The sequence below is a fragment of the Dasypus novemcinctus genome, chromosome 17, assembly GCF_030445035.2.
Source record: "Dasypus novemcinctus isolate mDasNov1 chromosome 17, mDasNov1.1.hap2, whole genome shotgun sequence".
Classification (NCBI taxonomy): Eukaryota; Metazoa; Chordata; class Mammalia; order Cingulata; family Dasypodidae; genus Dasypus; species Dasypus novemcinctus.
In genome coordinates, this window is record NC_080689.1 from 32,034,346 (window position 1) to 32,048,864 (window position 14,519).

At 34.5% G+C, this 14,519-nt stretch overlaps 1 protein-coding gene across 2 annotated transcripts in view; it reads right to left on the reverse strand.

Moving 5' to 3' along the window:
- Positions 1–14,519, reverse strand: part of LRPPRC (leucine rich pentatricopeptide repeat containing) — a 100,811-nt gene that overhangs the window by 25,076 nt on the left and 61,216 nt on the right. For both annotated transcript variants that reach the window (XM_071208794.1, XM_012524195.3), the window contains exons 26-29: positions 6,771–6,839; positions 5,983–6,073; positions 467–609; positions 225–333 (exon numbers count right to left, since the gene is read on the reverse strand). In XM_071208794.1, coding sequence (XP_071064895.1) covers positions 225–333; positions 467–609; positions 5,983–6,073; positions 6,771–6,839 — 412 coding nt within the window. The remainder of the gene's footprint in view (positions 1–224; positions 334–466; positions 610–5,982; positions 6,074–6,770; positions 6,840–14,519) is intronic.

Below are 14,519 nucleotides of genomic sequence, written 5' to 3' on the forward strand. Positions count from 1 at the left end.
AATATCTTACCTAATAAAAATAAGAGTATTTCCTTAATATCACACCTGCCACTCAATCAATCTTTAAATTTTCCCAACTACTCCAAAATGTCTTTCTTAATTAAAAGTATGAAAGAAAAAATTAATACATAAAATTTAAGTCCCATCTATATTCTACATCAATTCTAATTTGCTAGGTTTAGATCCCACATTACTATTAGAAAGACCCCAGAGTACATGTTTACCTTTACTTTGCTTCTTTCGGCAGGCATTCAACAATTGTTTCTCGAAATTACTTTCTACAGAGGAGGCTGATGAAGAATTCAGGGATTGTTTTTCATCCTCATACCACAACTTAAAAACAAAATTATTTAAACACCAAATGGTAAATATACCGTGATCTTTTCAGTATAAAACCGTGCTAATTTATGACCTAAAGTTATACTGAAAACAAAATCTGTTTTGCTTACAGTTAAAAACAAATTACCTCAGGTACATCAAATGGAACCTCCTGATTACTGTTTTTAAGTATTTCTGCCAATAACCGTAATGTCTTCTCACGAGGAATAATATTTTCTTCTTGCATTTTATTCCAGACAGCATCAGCACTTTGCCAGTCACCATTCATTTCTGTAAAATGTGAGTAGGTAAAATTGATGAATATAACTAAATAGAATTCATGAAAATATTTGGTTGAGTAAAGAAAATTGTCTGTGTCTCTTCTGTTGAATTTTTATGACAGTGTGTGATAGATTGTATCTTCTTAGATTTCTTATCTCAACAAATAACGCTATCAGCCTAAGTGTTAGAGGGGACAGGAAGTTTGCTGGAAATGAAAAGAGGCAGATTCCTTCATGGTGAAAAACCTTCTGCATGATAAACCAGTTTTCACAAACAGCAGAAACTAAGAATCAAGACATTGTTTTTAAACATTCTAACTAATGAACAGGAGAAAAGACCAAGTCATTTAACTTAATACATCGTTTGTATTATAGCATAAACATACCAGAAAACACGAATAAATTTGTTTTCCAGTATTTCAGAGTAAAAATATCAATATATTAAAAATGTGCTTTTCCTTATAATTTCTCCTAAAACTGAAAAGCAAAAGTTTTTTGATAACTAATGAAGACTGGAAGTACAGAACTCAAAGTACAAAAAGCAAAACACTCTATTAGAAACCTGTAACAGTAACAAAGAAAAAAGTAAATAATGAAGAGGAAAACTTCTTGTCATATGTAGACTGCAGACTAAATTTTCACATAGGCCCAAATAGTAAAAATCGTCCTAAAGTTCAGAATGGCTTTACATATACTTTGGTAATAAAATCAGTCCAAATAATAAAGCCTTCTAAATAAAGGAAAAATTATGTTTTACCTTTATTAAAATGTTTGCATATAAGTAATAGAAAAATTCAAGAGTAATTTTTTTCATGTGAAAATATAAACCTAATTTGATTAAATCTAAAAGAAAGAAAGAAAGAAAGAAAGATCCAAGCCCAAGAATCTTCTTTCTGTAGAATTGGAAAGGCTTCAGCTTATAGCCAAAATGTACTTGTGGATTTTGGGGAATACAATTAGAGGGGTTTCCAAGAACTGGTAACAGCATTGCCCAGGGGCTTTTTATAAAGGATTAATTTTTAAACTCACAAACTATCTCAAGCACTGAAGAAAAAGGTGATTGGATGATTCAAACTTTATGGCTTTAGATTGAAGGAACTCTAGGAAGATAATTTTCTTCTTACAAAAAATATATTCAAGCTATTTTAAAAGTTCCTACTTTGGAAGGACAAAGACATTACAGAGCTGCACCTATTGAAATGGACTAATGACTTGTAACAACAAAATATTTAAAAATATACATGAACATTAAATCATATAAAATAACATGAAACAACTTAATACACACACATAAATAAATGTTTAAGGGAAAAATTTTCTTGCATGTGTACCTGAATCACAAAATATATAGGAAAAATTTGAGGCACTCAAACCAATTAGTATGTCAAAATCTGCAATAGTGTACGTGTGTATATGCATTTTTTGTCTTTATAAATTGATCTATATTTACATTTTATATAAATAGAATCATACTGGAGTAGTACGTAAAACCTCAAGAAGGCACAGAAAGGCCATGCCTTTCTTATGTAATAAGTCATTTGGCTTAAAATTCCTTCTATTGCGGGAACAACAATTGTGTGTTATTTGAATAAATTAACAGCCACAAACCTGGGCTGTGACTGCCTTATAATCACACCCTTTTCCTGGTTCCCTCTTTAAATGATTTCTAAGAACTCTTATGCTATAAAACTAAAGCTATAAAACACTATTAGTGAATTTTAAATGAACAGAGCAATGCTGTTAGGACTACATTTTAAGGCTCTTTGACAAGAGTGTAGCAGTTGGAATTTCACTCATTGTACATTATGGTACTAAAGTAAGAGATCAAGAGTCCTAGGAGTCCTAGTTCAGGGCTTTAATTTAAAGATGACACATTATTGTTTACACATTATTGATATGATGAGGTAATTTCCAAATTCACCATTTCTTAACCACTTGGTTAAGTGGTTTAGAGAGTAGTCTCTAAATATCATTACTCTGGAAAAGGAGGATTCCTAGTCTGGACAGGTAGTATGTAAAAAAAGAAAAAAAAGCACTAATCAACTTTGGATGTTGTAAGAACACCAGATCATTACTTTAAAAAATAGTAATTACATTTATAACTGTGATTGCGGCTAAAAGGAGTAGGCTGTGGAAATAAATGTCAATTGTAAGGAAACTAGAGAATAAACTAGGGTATGTATAATAGTGATTTCGGTGGCGGATGAAGATTGTGGTTAATCATTTAAATATAAGAATGCTCTTTTACAAAGTGCTAAGAATATGGCGATACATGGGAAAATTACAACTAATGTAACATAAGGATGCTAAGAGTAAGACTGTAGTATTTTGCAGCAATGGCAATAAGATATTTTCTCAATACTAAGGGACAACAATGGGGGGAAATAAGGGGATACTCTATACAAAGAAAAAACACTTCTATAAAAAAATAAAATTTGCATGTTTAGAAAAAAAGAAAACGTTTGGTAAGAAGGTAGAAAAAATGTCATTTAGAAATAAGAGAATGCTCCTTATGCAGGCAAAGGGAGTTTGCCTTGTTCATGTAACATTTGTTGTGTCTCCTAAGACCTCATTTTACAAGCCTGTCACAATGTAATGTCAAAATGCACTAGAAAATTATTAAATTATTTAAAAATGAATTATTACATTTTTTATAACAGATCATGTACATATATCATACTACATTGAATCAATGTAAAATAAAAGCAGCTTTAGTACAACTAGTATTTAAAGGTATGAAAAGACATGCTTTCTTATACTGGGTAGGTTTACATGGATGTTGGCTCTAACCATTAAGCTGTATAGCTTGGTTTTGTGCACATTTCTGTATTATATAACAAAATGAAGTTTGTGCGTGTGTGTATGTACATAGATGTGAGATACTGTTTTAAAACAAAGGAAAATTTGCTCTTTTCAACAAATACCTAAAATAATTAAGTCAATCCTTTCCAAAGGCTAAAATAACATCGTGAAAAAGAACAGCTCATAAAAAATTTAGGTAAGTCAAACAAAATTTTTTTGAGAAATCCACCAAAACTTGGATTTTTTTAATGCAAGAGGACCATATTTCACATCATCACGTATCAAATGTTTCTTTCAAAATATACCGAAGGCTAGAGTGTTTTATAAATTATGAAACAATGTTTTAGTAGCGGTCAGAGGGCAAAATGGACAAAGAGAGCCATGAAAGGCGGGTTGCTTGCTGTCTTCAGAGAAGAAAGCATTAGGGTATCAGAACAGGTTATTTATTATACTAGAGGAAGCAGGAAGTATACAAGAGTAACCTATAAGGATTTTACTGGCTTCCAGCCTCACAAGAGGCACCCACATTCTGCAGAGTTCCTTGGACTACTGTCTCAAATACACAGAGCAAGAAAAACTGGAGAGAGGTATCCAACAGAAGAGAATGGTATTACACCTCACAGGTGCATATTCTTTTATAGTTGTTCTTACACTCTGTGCTGCAAGTCTTGGTTATGTGTCTAACTCTTTCACTAGAGGACTATTTTTATATGTGCAGTGTCTACTGTAATGCTAGCATTACATTAAGGGCTTCAAAGATTTTTTTCCCCTGAATGAAAGTTTCAATAGTCTTCTATGGGGACTATGAGACTTACCTGGACACATAAATTTAGTTAAATTTTTTTTTTTTTTAGCTTTGGATGAAATTTGTATTTAAACATGAAATAATTCTTTAAAATTAAAAGGGGGGGGGTGGTAGTTAGCACTTGGATATAGGTTATAATCCACAATTAAGGATTAAATGCCTAAAACAAAACAGGCTTTTTTCAAAAAGGGAGTACTGGGGATTGAACCTAGGACCTTGTACATGGGAAGCAGGCACTCAACCACTGAGCTACATCCACTTCCCAATGAAAACTGTTTTTTTCATTTGTTTGTTAAACTGTTTTAGGAGGTACTAAGGATTGAAGAAGGCACTCAACCACTTGAACTACATCCACTCCCCTAGGCTTTTAGTTCTATCATTCAATGCCAATTTCAGCATTGTGTGCTAAAACTGATCACCATTCAAACCAAAGTTTTAATAACTACATTGTGAAACAACTGAGGTCTTGTAGGGGAAGTTCTAATGCCTGAAGCCTGTACTTCAATGCAACTAACAACTGGCATGTCCATTTTAAAACAGGTATGTCTCATGTTACCTATACCACCATGATGTAAGATAAAGCTTCCAATGATATAAATAAATGCTTATATACATAGATTTCAGAAAGACAAATGAGTCAATTAATTGCCATCCAGTAAAGGAAAATATGTTATGAGAAAAAGAGAGCAATAAATCTAGATAAAATATCTAGAAAGCAACAAGGGAAAAGGGAAAAGTCACTGACGCTTCTGTTGCTCCTCTCTACCCAAATATTCTACAAGACGATACATAAAATCCCCAACTGTGTAAACTGCTATCAACTCACTACAGCACTATTTGATAATAGAGATGTATTAATTTAGTCACTTAAAGGTGATAAAGGGTACAAAAAAATGTTTATATCTTTGAGTCCAAAACATATAATATGATCACACTTTTAAAGCAGAAATTGTTCAGTAACAAGTTTGTAAATGGATATGTACTTTTCTGGAAAAAGATCTATACATAGAAAGTGTTGATGGTTACTTGCAGAAGTGATATATAAATATATATGAGGAGTTAAATAAAAAGAAGGGAAAAAATAGGCTGTCCCCCAAAAGTCCTTTTAAATTCTGTGGCTCTGATGAAGATTCTCTCACCTTCTCATTACTGCAAATACACGTCAGAAGTTATGAAGGGGGAAACGGACTTGGCCCAGTGGTTAGGGCGTCCGTCTACCACATGGGAGGTCCGTGGTTCAAACCCCAGGCCTCCTTGATCTGTGTGGAGCTGGCCCATGCGCAGTGCTGATGCAGGCAAGGAGTGTCCTGCCATGCAGGGGTGTCCCCCGCATAGGGGAGCCCCACGCGCAAGGAGTGCGCACCCGCAAGGAGAGCTGCCCAGCGTGAAAGAAAGTGCGGCCTGCCCAGGAATGGCGCCGCCCACACTTCCCGCGCCGCTGACGACAACAGAAGTGGACAAAGAAACAAGATGCAGCAAACAGACACAGAGAACAGACAACCGGGGGAGGGGGGAAATTAAATAAATAAATAAATCTTTAAAAATAAAAAAAAGAAGCTATGAAGATTGTACAATGCCTATAACATTTTATGAAATTTCATAAAATAACATTTTATGAAAATGTTCAAGCTGGTCTCTCATTAAGCCTCTGCTGAGGACTTGGCATTTGACAATCCCGGAGCTTCTTCAAAGCCTGATACTCCTTTCCTGCCAGTGCCTTCAGTAGAATAAATAAATTCTCAAGATGAAACCATGAGGAATACTCTTATCACTTACTATATAGTTTTAGCAGATTGTAGTACATCTGGTCTCTATCACATTCAAATAGCTTCTGGGTCAGCTCCACTAATTTTTCCAGGGTTTCAACCTTAAAAATAAGATTAATAGATGGGTCAGATTGTGTAAAAGACTTATTTTATAGCTGATAAATCTCAGTTGAAAGCCCTTCAAATTACCATCACCCAAATGGCAAATGAGCTTTACTTCGAAAGTAAAAAGGCCGAAGGACACCCTGGAGTTGAGATTACAACATGACCAGCCAAGTGGTTGGGGAACCTCCACAGACGAGCATTTTGGAGACTCTAAAGATATTTGGGGTGGAGAACAGTGAGGAGAAGTCAATGAGCATATCCTAAATGAATGAAGCCTCCTGCACCCAAAGGTTACACTCCTGTTCCCCATGGCTTTTACTTGGCATGATGTGAACTGCACTGGAGGAGAGGTTAAGAAGAAACTCCAGTGGACTCTATCGAGCAAGATTTCCAACTAAGGACTAGTGCCAGTTTAAACTGCCAAGGAAACACAGGGACCCAGCACAGGTCAACAACTAGAATAACACAAATTAAAATCCTTAAGGCCCAAGTTAAAATTTTCAGAGAGTCTACTGCACCCCAGAAACGAGAATTAAGCTACTGCTTATTTGGAAAACATCCAAGATAACACAATTTTTCCATAATGCTACATATATATCCCTGAAATTCCCAAATGCACATATGCATGTTGGACACCTGCATCCTACTCAGTTTTAAGTGCTTGCTTAAGACCTCAGAAATTAAAACACAAACCTGGTTACTTGAAATACATTTATCACAAAACCACTGAAGTCTTGTAGGTCGAGCTCTAATGCCTGGAGTCTGTAAAATACAATAATCATACAGCATACAAGGTAAGGCTTTCAGCTAAATGTTAATTTTTTCTCAAAGGTAGATAGTTTTCCTTCTAATGAATTCACTGCCTCCTTCCCAAACATATATACTAAAAGAAACCTATAACTTAATCCCACAGTTATCAAAGACATTTAATTAGGATTAGAACAGAGCATAAAACTCAACCTATATTTAACCAGTATCTGGAAAAAGATTCGGGTTATCTCAAAATGCTGCTTTACAGGTCAATGTTCATTCCATAATCTTTAATTAATAAAATGGTTGGGCTTTCGTTAGTTTGAAAATAAATCCTTGAAGCAATGAACTAAATAACTCCAAAATACGTAAAATCAAGGGCACTCACCCTCCTTCTACATGCATCATACATACATTAGAGATACAAACAAATGCAAGAGGCAAATCTTATTAATGTTTTACACAGAATTATTAATACTTCAATTGTCAAAACAATTAACCAGTGGCTTTTATTTTTAAAAGAAACATGTTTGTAAAATTTACAGTAATGAAAGAACACTAATGATTACCACAAATGCTTCCCTAGTACCAAAAACTAAATGTTTAAAGAGTAAAACAAGCTAAGTACTTAAAATTACTTCATAGTCCTGGTTTATTTCAATAAGTGAAACATATCTTATATCTTCAATTAGAATTACTAAGTCAGTCAATGATTCTGGCTTCAAAGCAATTATTTTACAATTTTGGATACTGGAATAAAAGGCAAACCATTTCAACATAATTCCAAGGATTTGTCACTTTAACTACAGTATTTTCAACATCTGTAAGAAGGCTTTACCATTAACTACTACATTTCAATCAAAGCATTATGATAAGAAAACTACATACTCATTAGCCCTGGCTGCTCCAAGTCTAGAGAAGGTACCTTTACTGCTCTCTCCATTCAGCGCTGGTAAGTAAAACCAAGTATCCCTTGAATCTGATCTCTTATTTATAAGTCCCCATTATTATTTTTTTAAATTAACATTGCACAATGCTAAATTAACAACTGAAGTAGAAAGTAACATTTTGTAGCTCTGGTAGAATGACAGAAAAACTGGTAAAGTAGGAGCTGTATGAGAGTTCTCATTTTATCTGTTTAAGTTTCCACATTTTGGGATGTGATAAATAAATGTGGACCAAATTAATTACTGAAATCCATTCTCAAATATCATAAATACATCTGAACACAATTTCTACTCAAGGATTTTCTTACAGCACCTGTTTTATTTTATATAACCAATGTATACAACAAAAAACCTTAAAAAATAGTAGATAATCCTCTTTAGAACATGGCAAAATGCAAAGGCTACATTCACTTACTTACAACTTTCAATACTATTGCTGATCCAATGGCAATGATAAACAGCACAACTTTTATGGCAAACGCTCCCCTTTGCAGCTGATTAATCTGCCTGTCACTGGCAGGACAGCTGACTTATAAAGCAAATATTCCTATTTCAGTTTGAAATTGAGAACTGTTTTCACATATGAATCTCAATCTCCAAAAGAACATCTAGGTCAGATTAACTAAATCTTTTAGGCTGCTGTAATAGTCTACATTCTGGCTTATCTCTTAACATCTTATTGAATTTTAAACACTGCAAGCTAAAAGCAGAAATAGAACACGCAATAAAAAAATGGAGAAAGGAGAAATCTAATTGGGATGTAATTATAATTTATTGAAACTCAGCTAATGTTTACTTGAAACAGTGACCACATCTCTTAAGTTGTTCTGCTTTTGCTAAATACAATCTATTTAATGTGAGTATAAAATAATTATTATAACGTATAAAAACCGTTTGTTTTGACCTGAGTTACTATGCTTCAAAACTTTCTACAATTGTAAATCAGTACTAGGTATAGTTGCATAGGGGGGAAAAAGTAATCCAAAGTCAAAAATCACTTTCAGGGGAGTAGTTGTAGGTCAGTGGTTGAGCGTCTGCTTCACATATACGAGGTCCAGGTTTGACCCCAGTACCTCCTAAAAAAACTAAGAAGAAAAAATCATTTTTATTACTTTACTCTAATTTCAGTACATTACTCTATTGTAAATTGATGGTCTCATAATAAGCTTCTATGTATATTACTAAAAATATATCCAAGCAATTATTAACTTACAAATGAAAAGAAAAGACGTTTCTCCTGTATTTCAAACTATCTCAAGGAAGATCATCTTAAATTTAACCAAAAGAACAAAAATTTTCACCTGTTTTGATTTTTCTTGCTGCTGCTGTTGGAAAAGAAAAATGGAAAACCAAACTAAAGGAAAAAATCATCCTAGTCTCATGTCTTCTAGGTAGTATTGGTGGTTAGCAGTATAAAGGGGAAAGGAAACAAACAAACCAAAAAAACCACTCAACTTAACTATTTAGCCCCATAACCAGGAAAGCAAGAGAGGAAAATGGGTATTGGGGCACTTATTAAACTTTTCAACATTTGTTCTTTTCTTTAAAATCTTCAAAAGCAGACTCAAAGATGATGTCTAATAATGTCAAAGATATGGTTGAGCAAGTCTAATTACCATAAACTAAATATGAGCCACTTAACCAGGTATTATAGGAGATACTAAGTAAACTAATTCATGAGAGGGGGGTATGAATTTGTATGAGAACTGACATCTCTTGGAATCTGGTAGGTCAAAAAAAAAATCACCCACAAGTAATGTCACCTACAAATATATATAGTGGTAAACAAATGTGTTAAAATAAAAATACTAAAACTATAGTCCTGCAACAGAATTTTTGTAACTTGCACTGAATTCTATGTATACAATGTTAGAAAGCATCAACAGTTCCTTTTGACATGTTTATACATTTCCATTTTCTGTAATAATATAGAATAAAATATGTACTTTACTGAGCAAAGTTTAAAAGCTAAGTATATTTTATGAAAAAGAACCTTTAACCTCATAGTCAATACTAATAATATATTTGCTGAGACAAGATTTGAAATTGTATCAAGAATTTCCTTTTTCTGATATTTAAAGTTCTACATAATAAAGGTAAAACTTATATGATGGTGCTACTTATTAAGTATTTCTATATAAATAAAATACTCCAGAAAATCTAAAACAAAAACAACCCCCCATCAAAACAAAAAACAAAACAAAACAAAAAACTGTTCTAAAATCCATCCTGGCTTATGGGCAAATGGGGATAAAACCCTGAGTTTGATCTAGTAAAGAACAAAGGTGAGAGCAGCAAAGACGTGAAGATAACGTAATTCAAAATTTTGGTCTTAAAACAAAAGCCATTTAAAAAAAGGAGTGGAGAGCTTCCCCAGTGAGGAGGCAGTCAATATACTCTGGCTGCAGTGCAGTGATTGGATGAGGATGGAAGGGAAACATCAGATATGAAGAAAATTAAATGTGCTTTAGAGATTTAAGTTTTAAAGACTGGTTAGAAAGTAGCTCCCCAAAAAGTCAAGAAATAATAATTTTGGAGAACAGATCATCTATTTTGATATTGAGGGGTCAGGAGATCATGGAAATTGGGATGGTGTAAGGAAACTAACAGAAAGTGTAAAATGAGGGACCTGACTTCAAATTTCAACAAGCTCCATGTTCTGAACTTATGTCTTTGCCCTAATTATTTCTCAGAATTTTGTGAGGCTTCTACAAAGATGTAAATGAAAACCATTTTGAGAAGTATAAAAGTGCTTCTCAATACTAGTAATACCGTTAAGCTTGTAATCTAGGTTTGAATCTCAGGAGAAGTTAGAATAAAAACGGCAAAGTTTAATGCAAAATCTTACTCATCTTTGTGTTTGTACCCTGACAGCCTAGCAATGCTTGGGATATGACAGATACTCAGTAAGTAAATGTTAAACTGCCCAGAGGGCTTAGGCTAGAATTAAAGAATGTATTTTATAGAAACCTTTAATATGGTTATTTAACATTTCACACCACTATTTAATTTTTCATATTTGCATGTATCATCTCTCCCTAGATTTAATGTCTGGTCTTGAAACACAGATTGAATTATCCAAAAAGTGTTTGTTACTTTATTTAAAAGATCTGCAACACTCCCTTCCTGGAAGGTGACTGAAGTACCTTAAAAAAGGTATTTGACCAAAAGAATGAAGTCAAATTTTTGTTCACAGAACACCATAATTTCTAGCAGAACGAGAGTTGAATTGCTCAGGGGGCTGAGTTTTAATTCAGTCTGGGCTATTATGAATCACATAGTATGTGGCTGGCTCCTGAATCATTCTTCGGTTATTGCCTAAAATTTCCTCAGAAACACCAAGTCTAAAATAGGTCCTTTCTCTCAATAACAGTTTCCCATGCAGAAATTATCACATTTTTTAATATTAATTTTAAAATTAATTTCCTTTCCAGCACACTATAACAGTCATGATGGATAGTGGAAGGAGGAAGGGAAGAAGGGAGGAAGGAGAAAGAAGAAAAAGATCAAACCGGGAAGCCACGCAAATGCTTTCAAGCACCTTAGTTAAATAAAGGACTTCATTCAGGATGTTCAAGGAGCCAACTTTAAAGGTACACAGTGGGAAACGCTACATCAGATCCAAGTGAGAGCCTTGTTGACCTCAAGCCTCTTTTAATTCACTTTACTTTCTGCCAACCACAGTCATTCTACTTCAGTTATTAGGTATCATTTGAGGTGACTGAGTAAGGTCTTTAAAAATCTTCACAATAGTTATCTTAATTCAGATCCTTACTACATCTTACTGTCTCGAACTCCCTTTAAACTATCCTACATTGTTCTGCTAGTTTACATTTCTCCAACCTTCTTATTTTGACATTGAAGGGACTCTAAGATCTGGAACAATCTACCCTTTTAAAGGCTTTCTCACAAATCCTATAGTCCAGGACAAATGAATTGCTTAACAGATTTTTCTTTTCTATTTCTTTACTTACAGTATTTCCTCTACGTAAACCTTCAAACTCCTGAATTGTTAGTTACCACAGCTATCAAGCCCAAACTCACATGCATTTCTTCCAGAAAGTCTTATCTAATTTTCAACACTGGGAATTAAGTTTCACTCTTTAACTCTGAGAACTAGGTATACTTTTCTCACAGCAGCTAACCTTTCTCAGTCTTCTATGGCTGTTAATCTTCATATATTTATCTCACGTTCAAGGAGCATTTACTAATAGGATTTACACTTAGTCTGATTCACTTTTGCCTCATCTCTTTCTTTTATCTTTTTGGGAAGAATATAATTTTTTTTCCTAAGAATAGAGACGGTCATTATAAAAACTCAGAAAATAGAAGAAGCAAAAAAAGAAAAATACCCACTATAAAGTTCCACTCTTCTGCAATAATCCATGTGTAGAAATAAAATAAAACACTATGTTAGGGAAGTGGATGTGGCTCAAGTGATTGGGCTTCTGCCTACCACATGGGAGGTCCCGAGTTCAGTTTTCGATGCCTCCTGGAGAAGGCGAGCTGGCACAAGGGACAGGCGCAGTGAGCTGATGCAACAAAGAGACACAAAGAGGAAAGACAATGAGAGACACAACAAACCAGGGAGCTGACATGGCTCAAAGAATTGAGCACTTCTCTCCCACATGGGAGGTCCCAGGTTCAGTTCCTGGTGCCTCCTAAAGAGAAGATGAGCAGACACAGAACACACAGCAAATGGACACAGAGAGCAGACAGCAACATCAAAAAATGGGAGGAGGGGGGAGTAAATAAAAGAAATCTTTTTTAAAAAAGAGTATTACAAAACGTATAATATATGTATACTGGCTCCTCTTTGAAACAAAATAGATCATACTACACATTCCATCTGGCCTCTGTCCTTCTTCATTTAATGTGAGCATTTTTATGACTGTTTCCTCTTGTGATCTCTAAGTTCTTAAAATATAAACAAGTTTACTGTATATTTAGCTTTGGAATTTCAACTGTAGCGAATCTATCCATGGATAAGACACTATTGCTTTCAGAATGATAAAAATGATGTTGCTTAGTACTTTTCAGATTCTGACCTATGCTGATATGATCCTAGTTTATTAAATCTGCTTCCTTTTTTATATTCTAATAATACTTAGAAAACTCTTTTTTTCCTTCCTCCTTCCCCCCCACCCTGCTGTTTATGCTGTCTGTGTTCTTTCACTGTGTGATCTTCTGTGTATGTCTCTTTTTGTCTTCTCTTCTTGTTTTCTCCTCTAGGCTTTACTAGGATTCAATCGCGGGGACCTTTGATGTGAGAGAGGTTCCCTGTCATTGCGCCACACCTCAGTTCTTGGTTTCTGCTGTCTCTTGCCTTGACTCTCCCTGCATCTCTCTTTTGTTGTGTCATCATCTTGCTGCATGGGCCTGGCTTGCCATGTGGGCACACCTTCACCAACAGGCCTCAGGGATCGAACCCAGGTCCTCATATGGTAAACAGAAGCCCAATCGCTTGAGCCACATCTGCTTTTCTGGAAAACTCTTAAGAAAAACCTCACAGGTCTTGAATTTTAACAGTGAAGAAGTTCCCACCTAACAAGCACATCTTTAAATTCCCATCTAATAAAACATAAAAAAATCCCAATGTGTTTCTGGATAGTCTCAAAGTATCTCACATCCTGCTATCCCACCCTAGAGTACTGCAGGAGTTCTATAACGCTATTCCTTACCCTTTATACAATTTTGTATACATCCACTATGAAAACTCTGTCACCAGCAAAGAGCCATTCCTAAACCACTACCCTCAACGATATTGTAAGGTGGCAAAACTCAAAAGTAATTAAAAGGCAGTCTTCCATTCCCTATTTGTGTCATATGCATGTACCCTATGCTTATGCTAAGCATCATATTGTGAATTATATGAAGTAAAGAAGACAACACAATCACTACCTTTAAGGAGCAAAGAGAATTACCAGTTATTGATCACCTATCATAAAGAAGCATGCAAGCTGCTTTACGTGTATTGTGTGATTGAATCTCAAAGACAGACATCATATTCCCTCTAACAGATGAGGAAATGGAAACTTAGAAGTTCAGTAACATCTATTATTTACACAAGCAAGAAAAAGGAGAAATGACTCTGCTGCCTTTGGCACCTTCTATTACAACCTTGCTTATTATATAAAGGGAGACACAGAATTTTTTCCAGCAGCATCTCTGACCACTATTATCAGAAAACCTGAGCTTCATTTCTAGTCTGACCAGTACTGTTGACTTATCAATATCAGCAAGTATTTTATCAAGCCAAGATAAAATACACAATCCTAAACAAGCCAAGTTTGTCACCTACCACTTCCCATAAGCTGATTACCAGAGTAAAAAAAATAATAATAAATTAATTAAATGCCAAACAGTTGCAAACAGCACTTGTTTGGCTGATTAACTTGTAGACAAGCATTACAAATAAATCTGAGCATGGTCTGCAGCAAATTAAATTTCACTGCTTTTAAGAACAAAGAATTCCTTGGCAAAGAGGATTAGCCACTTTACACCCAGGAATGCCAGTTTAATTTAATTGTTCCACAATCCAAGATTTAATATGCAAATATCATTTTGATATATAACAGTGAATTTAACAAAATGAGAAAACAAATGCAATATACAACCAGACTACCTTTTCTGAACTGTAATTATATACAATAAAGAAGGAGGCTGATTTCTTTTTCTCCCCCATTATTGGGATTGAATTCTATTAACATGAATCAGAACAAGTGTAATTAAAGGTTAAAAATTT